This window comes from Fragaria vesca, linkage group LG4, assembly GCF_000184155.1.
Source record: "Fragaria vesca subsp. vesca linkage group LG4, FraVesHawaii_1.0, whole genome shotgun sequence".
In the NCBI taxonomy this organism is placed as follows: Eukaryota; Viridiplantae; Streptophyta; class Magnoliopsida; order Rosales; family Rosaceae; genus Fragaria; species Fragaria vesca.
In genome coordinates, this window is record NC_020494.1 from 20,640,377 (window position 1) to 20,658,023 (window position 17,647).

At 44.2% G+C, this 17,647-nt stretch overlaps 1 protein-coding gene and 1 pseudogene across 2 annotated transcripts in view; one reads left to right on the forward strand and one right to left on the reverse strand.

The window, feature by feature from the left end:
* Positions 1–17,647, reverse strand: part of LOC101295621 — an 880,650-nt pseudogene that overhangs the window by 436,256 nt on the left and 426,747 nt on the right. The window contains exons 66-84 of the transcript XR_184594.1: positions 16,812–17,082; positions 11,491–11,669; positions 10,792–11,172; positions 10,207–10,600; positions 10,008–10,113; positions 9,791–9,882; positions 9,634–9,702; positions 8,096–8,818; positions 7,953–8,012; positions 7,828–7,857; positions 7,655–7,728; positions 7,313–7,394; positions 7,092–7,165; positions 6,914–6,980; positions 6,549–6,641; positions 6,224–6,400; positions 6,098–6,148; positions 5,723–5,874; positions 5,096–5,515 (exon numbers count right to left, since the gene is read on the reverse strand). The product of XR_184594.1 is annotated as an uncharacterized LOC101295621 (transcript). The remainder of the gene's footprint in view (positions 1–5,095; positions 5,516–5,722; positions 5,875–6,097; positions 6,149–6,223; positions 6,401–6,548; positions 6,642–6,913; positions 6,981–7,091; positions 7,166–7,312; positions 7,395–7,654; positions 7,729–7,827; positions 7,858–7,952; positions 8,013–8,095; positions 8,819–9,633; positions 9,703–9,790; positions 9,883–10,007; positions 10,114–10,206; positions 10,601–10,791; positions 11,173–11,490; positions 11,670–16,811; positions 17,083–17,647) is intronic.
* On the forward strand, positions 1,534–4,278 carry LOC101309825 (3-oxoacyl-[acyl-carrier-protein] reductase, chloroplastic-like). The gene is made up of 11 exons (XM_004297519.1): positions 1,534–1,852; positions 1,935–2,077; positions 2,157–2,210; positions 2,473–2,553; positions 2,636–2,681; positions 2,766–2,860; positions 2,949–2,981; positions 3,069–3,203; positions 3,416–3,509; positions 3,883–3,965; positions 4,080–4,278. The coding sequence occupies exons 1-11, from the start codon at positions 1,690–1,692 to the stop codon at positions 4,110–4,112; spliced, it is 960 nt and encodes a 319-aa protein (XP_004297567.1). The 5' UTR covers positions 1,534–1,689; the 3' UTR covers positions 4,113–4,278.

The following is a 17,647-nucleotide window of genomic DNA, read 5'->3' on the forward strand; positions in this document are numbered from 1 at the left end:
GAATGATATGGAAGAGGGACCTGCTAATGATATGGTAGAAGGACCTGAGAATGAAACGGAAGAGGGACCTGGTAATGTTGTTGAAGGACTTGCAAATGAGGTTAAAGAGGTTTCTGCAGATGGTGTTGAAGGGTTTGAAGTGGTAACTACAAGTCATGTTGAAGAGAGAACACCAAATCAGATTGAAGAAGGAACCTCAAAAGAGGTTGGAGATGTCGAAGTAGAGATTGATTAATTTGTTGCTCACATTTTTCCTTCTTTCCCTTTCACTAATCCAGAAGCAGAAGCGGCAAATGATGATGAAGGCACTGGGCAAATGGCCTGTGAACCTTGCATGCCAGACTAGCTTTAGAGCAGGAGAAGCAGAAATGAGTTATGAACTGGGTGTGAGCTTGTGTTCTATGAAGTAATTTTATGATTTTGATTTGGGATAGTGGGACTTTGGTTGGTAACATCATTCAATCATTTTGCCCATGGACGATAGACCCCGTGGGTTTTTGATCAAAGAAAGAGATGTGTTTTATTCAGGGAATTGTTCAATTTTTGTATGTAAAAAGTAAAGCTGCATAGATTTTACTCATTTGTGTTAAAACTGTTAATAATAGGCAGACCGTCGTCTTAGATTTGTAAAATATCAGTCAGATTATTGTGACATTTGATCCGTTTTTCGCAGGAGATAAATGTCTTTCCATAGGTGTTCTAGACAATGGTAGATTCTAAATTATGAATCAGAAAAGGAAAAATGCTGAGTGTTGGGTTTTCATTGTTTTCTGTTTTTACTTGAAGCAGCTTTAGATGTTAATTTGCGGCCCTCTCTCTTAATTCTTAAATCTCAACACAACAAATCTGATAATAAACAATGTTGAACGGGTGATCCGCAATTAGGCAAGATACATGCTCGTAATGAAAACCTGTCCATCTCTACTATTATAAAACTATTATAAAACGTGTATTCTAAATTATCAATTTATGTTCTGATAAAATTACTTTATTAAGTTGATTCAAATTATTAAGAACAATAATTACTATAGTAAATAGTAAAATAAAAAACTAATATATATAAAATAAATTTTGTTCTGATAAAATTATCTTATTAAGTTGATTCAAATTATTAAGAACAATAATTACTATAGTAAATAGTAAAATAAAAAAACTAATATATATAAAATAAAGAGATATTGGGGAGAAAAATGTGGACAATGGATAGAAAATGGGATTACAAAACTTGGTAACTGCACTTACAAAAACATATAAATAACGTGGAAAATGGATACAAGCTTCTCATTTGTATCAAAAATATATATAAATTAATAAATAAAAATTAACTACTTAATTTTAGAAGTAATTTTGTGACACCGTGTAAATTTACACAAATAAAAGGTTAGTAGCTGTAAAACCGAGCCCCCCCCCCCTTCTTGACGATGGTCTCTCTTTTGTTTAACAAAACTAAACTACGACGGGGGAATTGTACAAGAGACATGTCGTTTATTAATGGAACCAGGGCTTCTGAAAAAACGGGACGTCGTTTTTGTCGTCTTCATACACAGAGCAGTATAGTAGCGCAGTCTGGTATCTCTCACTCTCGCTTTAGCTCTCTCTCTCTCAAAGTCTCGTCCTCACTCGATTCTTCTGCTGGTGATCTTTCTCGGCTCTGTTTATTCTCCCTCCTCTTTATTACTCAGGTTCTCAATGGCGGCCACGATCGCCTTCAATGCCGCCGGATCTCCGGCCCGCCTCTCCCGCCAATTCTCCCACCCCAGCCGCCGTCCCTATCCGATTCTCGCCGGTCTCCGCCTCCGTCAGGCCGTCCTGGCGCGGTACTCGAGCTCAGTATCTTCCTCCTCCGGCTCAGGTAAACGGATCGCATTTTCGTTTCCCTGTAGATTAAGAAGATAGTGATGAAATTAGTGAAATTAGTGGAATCAAATATGCAGGAATTAGGGCTCAGTCTGTGGCGGCGGAGCCAGTGAACTATTCGACGGCTCCGAAAGTGGAGGCTCCGGTGGTTGTTGTCACCGGAGCTTCTAGAGGGATTGGCAAGGCGGTTGCGCTAGCTCTCGGGAAATCTGGTTGTAAGGTCTCTTCATCCTCATTTGTCTTCATCGATTGCGTGGTTTGAGTAGTCGGAAACTTATGCTGCATTTCACTGTTCACAGGTGCTTGTAAACTATGCAAGGTCGTCTAAGGAAGCCGAACAAGTTTCCAAGGAGGTACCTGCTGTTTATATAAAATGCTGAAAATTCTGTATGATTTGAATGTATGAACATATAGAGGCCACTCCAGACTTGAGATCTTTAGTCAAGTTTCGTGTTTTTTCAAAGAGTACTGTAAAAAACTGGGAATTGTGTGAGCTGCGCTCAAGTTCGTTGATTTATATGCAAAGTGTTTGATAACACACCAACAAGTTGGTATAGACTCTTAAAGGAGAGACTATGTGGTCAATAATTTGAACTGACATGTTGTATTCTGTAGATTGAGGAATCTGGCGGTCAAGCTCTGACTTTTGGGGGTGATGTTTCAAAGGAAGAAGATGTAGCAGCTATGATCAAAACTGTAAGAAAATTTGCTCTTTCATGTCATTGTTTTGTTTGTTATTGCAATTCAACATTACTTCATTTTAGTCAGATGATTACAGGTGGTTGATGCATGGGGAACAGTTGATATCTTGGTTAATAATGCAGGTTAGGGTCAAAATTACTTGTGTTCTGGTGTCTTGTTACGTTCTTCATTGTTTTTTTAACCGACTTTTTTGTTCTTCATTTCAGGAATAACACGGGATGGCTTGTTGATGAGAATGAAAAAATCCCAATGGCAGGAGGTTATTGATTTGAATCTTACTGGTGTATTTTTATGCACACAGGTATTTATATTGTGGAATGTTTTTGTTCAGTAATTGTAGTTTGCTAGCTCAAGACAATTATTTGACTAGTGATTTATGCTTTTTGCAGGCTGCAGCCAAAGTTATGATGAAACAAAGAAAGGTAACTACAGTTGTTTCCTGTCCTTTTGCTTTCCATGTGAAAATTTTATTTGGTCTCCATTATCTTAGCATATTCATCATCTTGCAGGGAAGAATTATTAATATAGCATCTGTTGTTGGTCTTGTTGGCAATGTTGGACAAGCCAACTACAGTGCTGCAAAAGCAGGAGTCATTGGCTTCACAAAGAGTGTTGCAAAGGAATATTCAAGCAGGAACATCAATGTATGTACATCTGATTCAGGCCTTCTTTTTTTCCCGAACTTTTCTTAGGATATTTTCTTTGCAGTGTAAGGAATGCATTTAACACTGCATCACACTTGACAATTGTTATGCTGTTCCAGTTTCAAGACGTTATTAATATGACAATAGTTTTCCACTCATTAACTCATACACGATGGGCTGAACAAGTATTTAACTATATTCTTTTTGTATAGGTCAATGCTGTAGCTCCTGGATTTATTGCATCTGATATGACTGCCAAGCTTGGAGAAGACGTGGAAAAGAAAATCCTTGGGTCCATCCCCTTAGGTGAGAACAACTAGATGCTGGCAAGTTATGGAAGTATTATTATCAAACCTCTTGAAGCTAATTACTGTGTATAATTAAGAACTACATGTTTTTATTCTTTGGTCTGCACTGGAATGAAGTTAACATATCAACACATTTGTCCCATTCAGTGTCAGCCAACTCTTCTCATTATTTGGATTGGCTCACTAAAAACTAAAAACAGTATATGGTGTTTCATGTGTTGTACATCTGTTGCAATCTGCTCTAAGATGATTGAAATATGGAATAATTCCCTACAATCTTCTTTAGTTGTTCACCTCAACTGAAATCATCGAGTTTGAGGAGTGGATCATAAATCAGAGACAATGCTTATCCAAGGTGCAATTCTTTTCAGGGCGATATGGTCAACCTGAAGAAGTTGCTGGACTGGTGGAATTCTTGGCTCTGAATCCTGCTGCCGGTTACATTACTGGACAGGTAAAACTTCTTTGAATATACTATGTGCCATGACTGCCATCCCTAAATAAGAAAGTTGCAACTCTATGTTCAAGTCTGTTGTCATCAATCTCAAGCTGTATTGATCTTTTCTAGGTGTTGACCATTGATGGAGGAATGGTGATGTGAGAGCCAAGACTGGCTCCACAAAGAACTGAATGAACATCAAGTTTTATCTTACAGTGAGTTGAAACATAGTAGAGCTTTTGTTTAAATCCATAGTTTCTACCAGTAACTTGACATGAAGTAGAGAGGTTGCTCTAGTTTTTCTTTCAGTTTTGACGATGGCTGTCTCAACTGTTTACAACAGAACTTAATATTTTCGTGTAACTGACTAACTATTAGAGTTGGGTCATTCACTGAAAATATATAAGCTTGTTTCATGCCACATGATATGCTACCACAAAATATCAATTTATTATGGAAGAGATCATTGTAAAATTCTGCAACTCATAACACCATTGCATTTCTTTAGTTTCCACTGTACATTACAAAAGCATCCTGCAAATCTTCGTAATCAAAAAGCATGGGAAACCTGTAGTTCTTCTCGCGTGCATGAAGATTAGCGCTTATTGAATCAATGTCATCATATTGATGATATGATAGCTCAAACAGGTCGAATAGAAGAGCGATAAACAGCATAGTAGAGGCCAGCTGAAAGGTTGCCACAGCCAGCTACCATGAACGTTTGTCAATTCTTCCTGACAAAATGAGACAAAACTTGTCACCACCCACAGAAACAACTTTGCCCCCAACGCTTACCGGATTCGGAGGAAGACGAGCATTATGATGATGGAGCAGTTGTTTAGGGTTCGAAGAAGAATTACTATCCAACAAAGTTTTATTGCCGAAAGCCAGAATTCGTACAATGATATACCCAAAAGGCCAAAACGAACCCCCTTAATTTCCTACACTAATAGGAAGTACAGTAACACCTAATCCAGATTCTTCAACAGAAATGGATATCTATATGCTGTCTCCTAGTCCTAGCAACAAAAATTGGAATTGCCCTCCGCAACTCTGCCTCTCTTTTAAGTCACTTTACTATACAGATACACGATACAATGTTTCACTTGAGCCATGCTACACTTTGAGAGATTTAATCCTCAAACATGCCCTCATCTGAAATTCCAGGAGATTCTGTCCCATTAACATGGGGCTGGCTGTTCATATCAACGGTTTCATTCAAGAAGCTGAAATCAAAGTCATCATTGTCGTCGTCTTCATCATCTCCACCTATGTTTGTATCTTCCTCCTCATATTCTCTTGGTTTTATCCCCTTGGCTTCTCTTTTCATCCGCTGTTCGATGCAATCATCATATGACATTTCATACCAAATGTTACTCTTTCCAACAATAGATTTGTTGTGAGCATCTGTCAGCCGTTCTTGCTTGCTTTTCTCTGAGTTTTTTGGTTCCCCCCAGTAGTCATACCGGTATAGAGGGTTGTCTGGGTCATATTGATCCTTCCCAAAGTAGCTGTCCTCCACATACCTCCCTGGCTCTTCCAGTGGTAGACCAAGAGCTTTACGGCTGTAGGTTAAAACCATAGTTTTAGCATGGAGGTCCAGTTTGTAAATAAAAACAAAATATCAAGTTCAACAGAGGTCCAACATGGGTTACACTGATATCCACAACAGGAATGGGCAAGTACTGATAGACCTAAATGATGGTAGAACAATGAACGCAAAACATAGAGATAAAGCAAATAACATCAAAGCCTATAGAACTTCGCAATACCAGCTTATATCTCTGATAAAAGCTTCTCTTTCCTCCAATGATCGACGCCAATGTAAGAAGTCATATTCGTCCATCTCAATATTGCGCCTCATTTTGGTAACTTTGTATTCCTCTCCTCTCTCTTCTGTTTCCTTTCTTAGTGTATTACGTAACTGCAGAAACAAAAGGGAAATATCAATAGCAGTTTCTAAAATTATAGCCTAGATCAATCAATTGAAATATTGTTTGGCCTAATTTTCTAGCATGATTCATCTATAGAGATGAAACGTCCTATCTTGACATGAACCAACATAGAACAACCGGGCAAACAAAAACTGGAAACCATAAAAGTGATTAGAATACTTGTTGACTCGAGATAACAATTAAGCAGCTGACCTGACGCTCAGCAAAGGCAGCCTCCAGGTCAAGTTCTTTAACGCTAGTTTTCTGCAAACATATATGACAACAGAATGTAAGTGCACATCATAGACCACATACAATGTCCACAAGAAAAGTGCTCACCATAATCACTTTTGGTATTAAGGTCTTCTTATAATAAGCTTTTGTATATTCAATACTGTTTTCTTCATTTAAATCTTCATCATCAGTTAACTCTGACAGTTTTTTGTCTTTGTATTTGTCAGGATTAGCCTCCACATCATCCAAAATCATCTGTTCAGCAACATGTATCTGCCACAACTGCATAAAAGAAACGAGGAAAGTCAAGAATCACAGTGGCCACGAGACAAGTGAAATCACACTCATCAAAGAAACAAGTATGCTGTGGACATGAATGGAAATTATGGCATATAGATACAAGATAGTAGTTCACAACTCAACATTTTACCTTATCAACATAAGGGTGATTTGACAATAAAGGTTCCTCTACGGGTTTATCTTTTGGATCCTTCCTGGGCACTGGAGGTCTTCCACAATCACGCTGAGAAGTGAAACAGGGAACATCAAAACTAGAAGCATTTTCTTATAGTGGACAGTAATAGCTAAATGCTTTCATAGAGTAGGAAACTGTAAACAAATGACTGAAATCTAGGAGACTAAGTAAAGGTAAGAGTCAAACTGTAACTGTGAAACAGAATTACAACCAACTCACTCCACCCCCACCCTCTCCCAATTTCAATAAAGAACTAATGATTGACATGCCAGGAAAAAGAGGTAGACAAAATGAAACATAAAATAGGGAGAAGCACATACCCGTAATTCATCTGGATTAGTATCTTCATCATGATGAAATATTGGTGGAAAGTCAAATCTGTTAAAGCTGGAATGTGGAAGCAATTTGAAATTGACAAGAAACCAATTTGATCAGAACATTATTTCAGGATTTCCTAAAACAGAAACAAATGGATGGTAAGAAACTAGGACTACATACATAAGGTGGTCTATATTCGGATAGACAAACCGCAATTCAATTGGAAACCGAAAGCGATAAGGATCTCGTTTAGCCTGCACAAGAAAAACTTAGTAAGATTATACCCACAAGCTATATAACACTACATGATCAAGAGTAAGTTACAATCACTCCATAGAAAGAGAATACAGAGTAAATATATAAAAAAGAGAGAAAGAAAGAAATTTGAGCACAGCACTTACCAGAACTTCAACCATGCAGCGCATACCAACTTTTATGTGATGACGGATCCAGTACCAGTCATTATTTTTTATAGGAACCCACCTGAAAGACATTAATACTCATCAACCAATGTTGCACTGAAAGAAGCCAGCTTTCAGCTTCTGTACACATAAAAAGTTTTTTTCTTTTCAACTCTAATATAGTTAAACCATAATAGTACTAATGTATAGCACTCCACTATCACAAATTAGTCCATTTATCCCCTACAGAAATAAATATACGGCTTCCAGCAATGTATATAAGTTTGAAGTTACAAAACTTCAGAAGAACTATATAAGACGAGCATAGCATATGGTACTAACCCATCATATACACCTCCAATGTCCACAAATGCTCCTTGATACAGATGTATAGATGTCACTTTTCCTTCACAGATCTGCATTACATATATCTCTAAGCAATCAGCATTCTTTCAGTGATTATGATCAACATTTACAGAAACACACCAAATAATTTATAAAAGATAAGCACTTACTTGTCCGGGGTAATAAAACGGAAGTTCATACTGCACATCAAATGAAGACCGATGTCAACACACATTCGGGGCATCCAAATCATAAACACTAAAAAGAAAGAAACAAGAATCAGAGTCCATCATACCATGCCCTCTTTGTAGTCCTTGCCTCTCTTCCTCCTCCCGGGATGGTAATCTTGGTCATACTACATTAACAAAAACAATACAGTCACAATCACATTAAACAACAACAACAATGCAAAATGCAACCTCCTCTCCTCAAACAAACCTTATAAGACTCCTCCTCCAACCGATCCTTATTCGCGGCGGCCCACTCCTTATACTGCTTCAAAAACACCTTATACCTATCCAAACACAGCTCATCATTCTCCACTTTCTTCTCCCCACTCTCCAAATCACCCACCTTCACTCTCACCGCCTGCAGCTTATGCGCTCCCCTTATAAACTCCAGCTCCTCCCTATCCACCTCCCAATCCCTCGGCGGCCAATCCCTCGGTGGCACCTGTCTCACCACCAACGGCCCGGCCCACGAAGTCTCCAACGGCGCCGGAATATTCCCTTTGATTTCAAACTGTTTCTTGTAGTAGTCGTCTTCAGTTAGGCCCATCTCCTCCATCTTCTTCTTCCGGTAGCTCGGCCGGAGCATTTTAAACGCCTCGATGGCCTCCGGCGACTGGAGCGCGACTTCCTCGCCTTCGTTGAGGGATTTGCGGGCGAAGTTGGCTTCAGGTGTGAGAATCTCCTCCCATGGGGCCCAGCCGCGCTCGACCCAGTTGCGCTTGCGGGCCTCGTCCTCGGTTTCTTTGTCTTTGGGGCCGAAGTTCTGGAGGAAGGTCTCGTCGACGGGGAACTCGTCGGAGCTGAAGGCCTTGGATTTGAAGGAGAGGTGGGGATGGGGAGTGGTGGTCCATTTGGGTTGGGGGTTTAGGGTTTTGGGGAAGGTGAAGAGGAAGTGGTGAGGGGTTTGGAGGAGCTGCATCACTCTGACTCTCTGAGAGTGAAGAAGAGTGAGTGTTTCCTCAGCTAGGAGTGAAACTTCAAACTTGTGAGAGTGGATAAAGTAATTTTTGGTTTTTAGTTGTTTTCTGAGATTGGCTGCTATAGATCTTTCCATGTTCCCTTTCTAATCTCGGCTCTTAGTGCTGTTAATACGGTGTCTTCCAAGGCTTTTTAGTTTTCACGGTCAGAGACTTACCAACATACCAACAGTATGAAGATTTGACTCCAATTGGTATCTGTCGACAAGTCGGCCGTATCTGTTTGATATGAGTATTTCTATTATTATTATTATACGTTATAAAAGTCGAAATTTGATCATATGTTACATATCTATCGGTAATTGATGCAATAATCGGAATTGCACTAATTAATTTGAAAAAATATGAATCAAAGGGTTTTAGAGTTAGAGGTTTGTTGACAATTCAAAAGCTAAACAATAGAGTATCAGAGCACTAAAAATTTTCGCCGTCGACAGAAGGAGAGGTAATTTACTACATATCACTACATATCTGCAGCAAACAAGCTAACACAGCTGACTAAACTAAGAAGGCCTTATATTACAGAGTTAACTGAATTAATTTTGAACATGAATATCGGTTCTCCAATTTGAAATCTCAAGAGTAGAATTTGAAATCCTTGGCTTGAAGTATGATATTCCTCAATGCACCAATAGGAGCTAAAACCATCAATAACACTCCAACTATAATGCAGAACTGCAATAGAAGAAAACCATAATGATATTAGTATTTTGGAACAGAATAACAGATAAAAGAACGAAGTACACTCTTTAAGTTCTTGCTATCTTACCCAATTTGCAAACCAGGATAAGCTGAACTTCTTAGGTTTGTAGACGGCAAGCCACATGATGCAAGGAAGCTACAAGAAATTTTCAGGTAATTTAGTACTGAAAGGGAATCAAAAATCAAAAATCAACTGATGCAAGGTGATATGATTAGTTACTTACAAAGTATGTTGTGGGAGCAAAAGCAAATCCTCCAAAGAAACTGAGAAGCCCACCGAAGAAAGGGAATGTGACTCCGATGAACAAGGTCAATGCTGCATTTACCGATAACAGAATAATATGAATTAGATCATATGTAGCTCATGTATGATGTGTGAAGTTTACTCAAGATTAAGATTTACCAATTTAGTAGAGAGATGGGGAAGAAAATGATAATTACCAACAAATATATTTCGTGATATAAAGCGAAGAGAATAAGATGGTTTGAACTTCATCTGTTTCACTAGAGCTGATTCTATTGTGTCAAACACCGGCATGGCAAAGACCTGCATAATATAAGCAAGAAGATCGTGATGAGCAACATGAATACTAAAACAACTGTTTATGCAGTAAAGTAGATATTGAAGTAGGAACTGTACCTGATAACTTCCAATGACATGAATAACAACAAAGGCATTAGCAATAACAATAAGCCACTTAGGTTTCTCCAATGATATGAGGATGTTATCCTGAACACTGTTTCCGAACACCCAATAACCGATAAGAGCAACTGGAAAATAGCACAAAGCCACCACAAGGTATGCAAGCATCACACCCTTCCACATTGGTTTTTTGGAGGGCTTGTCAGGTGTAGAAGGAATTGTTGCTTGAATCTCCAAAACCACATTGTGACCAGCAAAAGCAAAAGCTACATCTCCCAAAGCACTAAAGAAGTTGAACACATTTCCTGCGGTGGTTGAAGCCCTGGGGCCATACTGCACCAATGGTTGAACCCCTTTGTGAAGTGAAGCTCCCCAGGCAACTGTAGAGTAGCTGTGAACGATGTGACCAATTCACAATTCATGAGACATTATGTCAAATACATTACAGCATATTAAAAGATTGAACTGATATGAACTTCTTAATCTGATGCTGCATTCAATTTGGAGAAATCTTATACTTATATAGGAGGTACCAAAAACAATTCTAACAGATTAACTGGATGATAAGGAAAATTTATGTACCTCAAGGACATGATAGCTGCAGCAAGAGAAATACCAGCAATGGAATTGAAGCTAGGAAGGTGAGAGATAAAAAAGTGGACAGCAGCAAAGATCATGATGAAGTAGGTGGTTTTGATTGGTTTTCCAGGGGCAACAGTATCATGGATCTTCTGCAGTGATTTACCACCAGTAATCATATAGACAATGCACACACCAAATTGCACCATTAGTTGCTGTGGCACCACAATCCAAAGGCCTAGCTTCTCTCCAAAGGCATGTTGACCCAACTCATGGTACCTATCAAACCTCTTCCCCGGTACCGACTCATGCATCTCTACCATCTGCCATAAGGTGTATAGGGTGATAATCCATGACAGAACCATCACAGTGACTCCAGGTCCCCTATAGCACAAAACCAATTCAGTTAATGATAGCTCCAAAAATATAACATGGCATATTGATGATCATGCACAAATTACATAACTCACTGGATCTTAAACCCTAAACCCCAAGTACTGGATTTATGCATAAAACTATGTCGATCATTCTAAAAAATCAGTCTTTAACCCTTATTCCAAAAAGGACATACATCTTTTGCCAAAAAAAAGAAAAGGACACACATCTTCAAACCCAAGTATCATGTTCATGTCCTAAAAAACTCGAAACGCTTGAACCTACAACTGAAAAAAACTGAAGACATGAAATTGAAGCAGGCCTTACCATCCAAGTTGAGACATGGCAAAGGGAAGACCAAGCACACCAGCACCAACCATGGCGGTGACATTATGGAAAGCAGAGTACCACCAGCTTGCATTCCTATTACTTGTGATGGGAAGCCAGTCATTCAGATCCTTTTCCTTCTGATCAATACCTTTTGCTTCAACATCCATCTCTCTCATCTGTCAGTAGTTGAACAAGAAGTCCCAAACACAAGGCAAGCTTTCTTGCTTTGATCATATATATAAGAACAAAAAGTGCTAGTTTAACTAGTAGGACTTGGAGTAGGACTTTGATACCAAGTAGTCAACCGTACTTCGAGTTTGTTTCCTTGTTGAACTTGAAATCGTCAGGCTTCTGAGTTCTGAGGGTAGATTGAGTGCATGAAATCTTAGTGAACTGAAACAATTGAGTTCTACGTTGTATGTGATTATGTGCAAGAAAATTATTTTTAGCCATTTGATTTTCAATTGTTTGAAAGTTCTGATTTACCCTATTTTGGATCCACTTACATATCTCATCGATTCATTGTAGAACTGAAATAGAATCAATATCCAAAATGGATAAAGATTCTTTTTTATTTTGGGGTGAGATAGCAGCCACCTCGATTACTTAGCAAGTTAGTAACACACAAAGTCAGTATTCAGATCGAGTCCGTGAGAGTATCACAGTAAAGACACACTAACCTCCCTCCGCAATTGCACATTAGCAAGTTAGCAACACACACTCCAACCAAGTCCTCAACTAGTCATTAAACAAAGACTGCAAGTTATGTTCGAATTTTGTACTACTCATGACACTCTATGCAACTTCTAATTAGACCATGAATCAGATACAATTGATCAAAGTGAACTATATGTATCATATGATTAAGTAAACAACTAATCCCGCATTGTTTCCTTCAAATAAAAGAAATTCTTCCTGCTTGCTTCTCCTTCAGACCAACTGCTAGAATAGCTGGTTCTTATGCTTCTACCAAATTTGCATAGCTTTTTAGGCACATCAAGCTCCCATCGCTAATGGGCCGCTTTGACCTGCCAAGGGACCGCCATGCCCCTCCTAGACCCGCGTAAGGTCCACCTAGGCCCGCTTAGGGGCCGCCTAGACCCGCTAAGGGGCTGCCGAGACACGTCTAGGGCCGTCAAAGGGCTACTGAGAAAAACTTAAAGCCACCAAGGGGGCGCCTTGACCCGCCGAGGGCTGCCAAAGGGTTGCTTTAACCTTCCAAAGGACGGCCTTGACCCTCTTAGACCTGCGTAGGGACCTTGTAGACTCGCTTGGGGGCTGCCGAGACTTCTAGGGACGCCAAGGGATGCCGAGAAAAACTTAGAGCCGCCAAGGGGGCGCCTTGACCTGCCGAGGGTTGCCAAGGGCCGCTTTACCAAACAAAGTTGTAGTGAGTCTTTTAGGCTCGATTGCGGGTAAAATAATAAAGACCAAGAGCTTTTGATGCTATAATAGTTCAATTGATGTTAGGTGAAGTGTATAAGCACAGAAAAATGAAAAAAAATCAGACATTTAGAAAAGGTAAAATTTCTCAAAAACTCGTGTGCTATAACAAGAGCTTTTAGTTGAAATTTGGTGAAACTTAAAAATATGGGTAACACGTAAGCTTTTTTAAAATTTAGGTTCCCGAGGTCAGTATGAGAAGAATTGAAGACTCCACAAGCATGGCGATTCACTTTTTTCAACTGAAAGTAACAGTTCCAACACATTTACCAAACAAAGTTGTCGTGAGTCATTTAGGCTTGATTGCGAGTAAAATGATAAAGGCCACGAGCTTTTGATGCTGTAATGGTTCAATTTATGTTAGGTGATGTGTATAAGCACACATGAATGGAAAAAAACCAGACATTCAGAAAAAATGAAATTTGTCAAAAACTCGTGTGCTATAACAAGGAGTTTTGGTTGAAATTTGGTGAAACTTGAAAAGATGGGTAACACGTAAGTTTTTTTTTCACAATTTAGGTTTTCGAGGTCAGTATGAGAGGAATTGAAGACTCCATAAACATGGCGATTCACTTTGTTCCACTGAAACTGAAAGTAACAGTTCCAACACCATTACCAAACAAAGTTGTCATGAGACATTTAGGCTTGATTGTGAGTAAAATGATAAAGGCCATGAGCTTTTGATGCTATAATGGTTCAATTGATGTTAGATGATGTATATAAGCACACACGAATGGAAAAAAACCAGTAGAGCCGCCAAGGGGGCGCCTCGACCCGCTAAGGGTCGCCAAGGGGCCGCTTTAACCTGCCAAGAGACTGTCTTGACCCTCCTAGATCCGCATAGGGACCACCTAGACCCGCATAGGGACCACCTAGGCCCGCTTAGGGGCCGCCAAAACCAGGTAAGGGGTTGCCGAGACATGTCTCGGGCTGTCAAAAGGCTACCGAGGAAAACTTAAAGCCGCCAAGGGGGCGCCTTGACTCACCGAGGGCTGCCAAGAGGCGGCTTTAACTTGCCAAAGGATCGCCTTAACCCTCATAGACCCACGTAGGAACCTCATATACCCGCTTGGGGGCTGCCGAGACATGTCTAGAGAGGCCAAAGGATGCCGAGACAAACTTAGAGTCGCCAAGGGGGTGCCTTGACCCGGCGAGGGTCGTTAAGGGGCCGCTTTGACCCGCTTAGGGCTGCCTTGACCCTCTTAGGCATGCCTAGGGCCATCAAGGGGCCACCATGACCCGCCTAGGGTCGCCAAGGAGCTGCTTTGACCCGCCTAAGGCAGCCAAGGGGCCGCCTTGACCTGCCTTGGCCCGCTAAGAGGCCGCCTTAACCCATCTAGGGCCACCGATGGGCCGTCTTGACCCGGCTAGGGGCGGTAAGGGGCCGCGTTCACCCGTCTAAGGCCGCCAATGGGCCTCCTTGACCCTCCTAGACACTCTTAGGGCCGCCTTGACCTGCCTAGGGTCGCTAAGCAGGGCCGCCTTTACCCCTAGAGCAGCCAAAGGGCCGCCTTGACCCGCTAAGGGTCTGTCTTCACCCACTAGGGCCGCCATCCGTTCACACGTCTAAAGCCACCAAAGGGCCGCCTTGACCTTTCTAGATCCTCCTAAGGCCGCCTTGACCTACCTAAGGCCGCTAAACGGCCGCCTTGACCCGCTAAGGGGGTGCCTTCACCCAGCTGAGGCCGCCAAGGGGCCGTTCACCCGCCTTGATCCGCCTTGAGTTGCCTTGGCCTGTTTTGGGCCGCCTTAACCCATTTTGGGTCGTCTTCACCCACCTTGACCCTCCTAGGGCCTCCAAGAGGCCGCCTTAATCCATCTAGGGCCACCAAATGGTTGTGTTCACAAGCCTTGGGCCGCCTTGACCCGCCTTGGGCCGTCATGACCCGCCTTGACCCGCCTTGGCCAACCTTAACCCTCCTTGTTGTGCCTTGACTCGCTTTAGTGTTTCTTGACCAGCCTAGACCTGCCAACGGGCCGCCTTGACTCGCCTTGACCCGCCTTGACCCGCCTTGGCCTGCAATGGGCAGCCTTGACCCGCCTTGACCCTCCTAGGGCAGCCAACAGGTCGCCTTGATCCTCTTAGGGCCACCAACATGCCGCCTTGGCTTGTCTTAACCCGCCTCGACCCGCCTTGGCCTGCCTTATTTGGCTGCCTCTTGACCCATCTTGGGCCATCTTGACCTGCCTTGACACGCCTTGGCCTGCCTTGACCCTCCTTGGGCTGCCTTCACTCACCTTGAACCGCTAAGGAGCCGCCTTCACCCTTCTAGACCCTCCTTGGCCAGCCTTAACCTGCCTTGGTGTGCCTTAACCCGCCTTGGCCTGCCTTGGGCTGTCTTAACCCGTCTTGACCCTCCTTGGCCTGCCTTAACCTGCATTGGGCCGCCTTGACCTGCCTTCACCCACATTGGTGTGCCTTGACCCGCCTTAGCCTGTCTTAACTTGCTTTGGCCCGCCATGGGCTGCCTTTACCCACCTTGGGCCGCCTTGACCCGCCATGACCTGCCTTGGGCTGCCTTGACTTGCCTTCGTGTGCCTTGCCCACCTTGGCTTGTCTTAACCCGCCTTGGCCCACCTTGACCCGCCTTGGCCTGCCTTGACCCGCCGTGATCCACCCTTGGCCTCCTTGACCCGCCTTGTCCTGCCTTGACCTGCCTTGGACCGCCTTGAGCCGCCTTTGCTTGCCTTGAGCCGCCTTGACCCGTTTTGGGCCACCTTGACTCGCCTTGGGCTGCCTTGACCCGCCATTGCCCGCCATGGGCTGCCTTTACCCTCATTGTGCCGCCTAGGCCAGCCATTGGCTGCCTTGACCAGCCTTGGCCTACCCTACACTGCCTTGACCCGCCATGACCCGCTTCCACCCGCCTCAACCCGCCTTGACCCGCCGTGACCCGCCTTGGACCGCCTTGGGCTGCCTTGACCCACCTTGGTGTGTCTTGACCCGCCTTGGACCGTTTTGACCTGCCTTGGTTTGCCTTGACCCAGCCTGGTGTGCCAAGATCCGCCTTGGGTTGCCTTGACCCGCCATTGCCTGCCTTGACGCGCCTTGACGCGCCTTGGTCTGACTTGACCCGCCGTGACCCGTCTTGATCCGCCTTGAACCGCTTTAGGCTGCCTTGGTGTGCCTTGACCCGCTTCCACCCGCCTCGACCCGCCTTGACCCACCGTGACCCGCCTTGGATTGCCTTGGGCTGCCTTGACCCGCCTTGGTGTGGCTTGACTCACCTTGACCTGCCTGGACCGCCTTGGGCTGCCTTGGTTTGCCTTGACCCGCTTTGGTGTGCCTAGACCCGCCTTACGTTGCCTTAACCCGCCATGGCCTGCCTTAACCCGCCTTGGCCTGCTTTGACCCGCTTTAACCCGCCATGACCCACCTTGACCTGCCTTGGGCCGCCTTGACCCGGCATGATCTGCCTTGAACTGCCTTAGGCTGCCTTGGTGTGCCTTGACCTGCTTTGGACCGCCATGGGCTGCCTTGGGTTGCCTGTATCCCCTGTGTGCCTTGACCCGCCTTTACCTGCTTTGGACCCGCCTTCACCCGCTTTTGCTTGCCTTGACCAGCAACGACCGGCTTTGACCCGTCATCACCCGTCTTAATCTACCTTGGACCGCCTTGGGCGGCATTGACCCGCCTTGGCCTTCCTTAACCTACCTTGGACCGCCTTGACCCGCCTTGGACCGCCGTGGGCTACCTTTGTTTCCCTTGACCCGCCTTAGTGTGCCTTGACCCGCCTTGGCCTACCTTGGGTTGCCCTGACCCGCCATGACCTGCCTTGGGTTGCCTTTACCCACCTTGGTCTGCCTTGACCCGCTGTGACCCGCCTTGATCTGCCTTGGTGTGCCTTGACCCGCCTTGGTGTTCCTTGACTTGCCTTGGACCGCCTTGACCCAGTTAACCCGCCTTGATCTGCCTTGGTGTGCCTTGACTCGCCCTTGGTGTGCCTTGACCCGCCTTGAACCGCCTTGACTTGCTTTGGACCGCCATGGGCTGCCTTGGGTTGCCTGGACCCGCCTTTGTGTGCCTTGACCTGCCTTGGACCCGCCTTCACCCGCTTATGCCTGCCTTGACCAGCCACGACCCGCTTTGACCCGCCATCACCCGCCTTGATCTGCCTTGGACCGCCTTGGGCGGCCTTGACCCGCCTTAGTGTGCCTTGACCTTCCTTAAACTACCTTGGACCGCCTTGGCTTGCCTAGACCTGCCTTAAGCTGCCTTGACCCGCTTTGACCCGCCTTAACCCGCCTTGATCTTCCTTGGACCGCCTTGAGCTGCCTTGACCTGCCATGGGCCGCCTTGATCTGCCTTGGCCTACCTTGACCCGTTGTGACTCGGCTTGACCCGCCTTGATCTGCCTTGAACCACCTTGGGCTGCCTTGACCCTCCTTGGTGTGCCTTGACTCGCCTTGGACCGCCTTGACCCGCCTTGGGCTACCTTTGTTTCCCTTGACCCGCCTTGGTGTGCCTTGACCCGCCTTGGCCTGCCTTGGACCGCCTTGGCCTACCTTGGGTTGCCCTGACCCGCCATGGCCTGCCTTGGGTTGCCTTGACCCGCCTTGGCCTGCCTTGACCCACTTTAACCCGTCTTAACCCGACTTGGGCCGCCTTGACCCGCCTTGGCCGGACTTGACCCGTTGTGACCCGCCTTGATCTGCCTTGGACCGCCTTGACCTGGCTTGGGCTTCCTTGACCCGCCGTGACCCGCCTTGA

Bases quoted from the DNA above. Each gene is read 5' to 3' on its own strand.
- LOC101309825 (XM_004297519.1), top strand. From the start codon at position 1,690: ATGGCGGCCACGATCGCCTTCAATGCCGCCGGATCTCCGGCCCGCCTC. The intron at 2,982-3,068 runs GTAACTACAGTT...ATCATCTTGCAG, and splicing joins TTATGATGAAACAAAGAAAG to GGAAGAATTATTAATATAGC. The intron at 3,966-4,079 runs GTAAAACTTCTT...GATCTTTTCTAG, and splicing joins CCGGTTACATTACTGGACAG to GTGTTGACCATTGATGGAGG.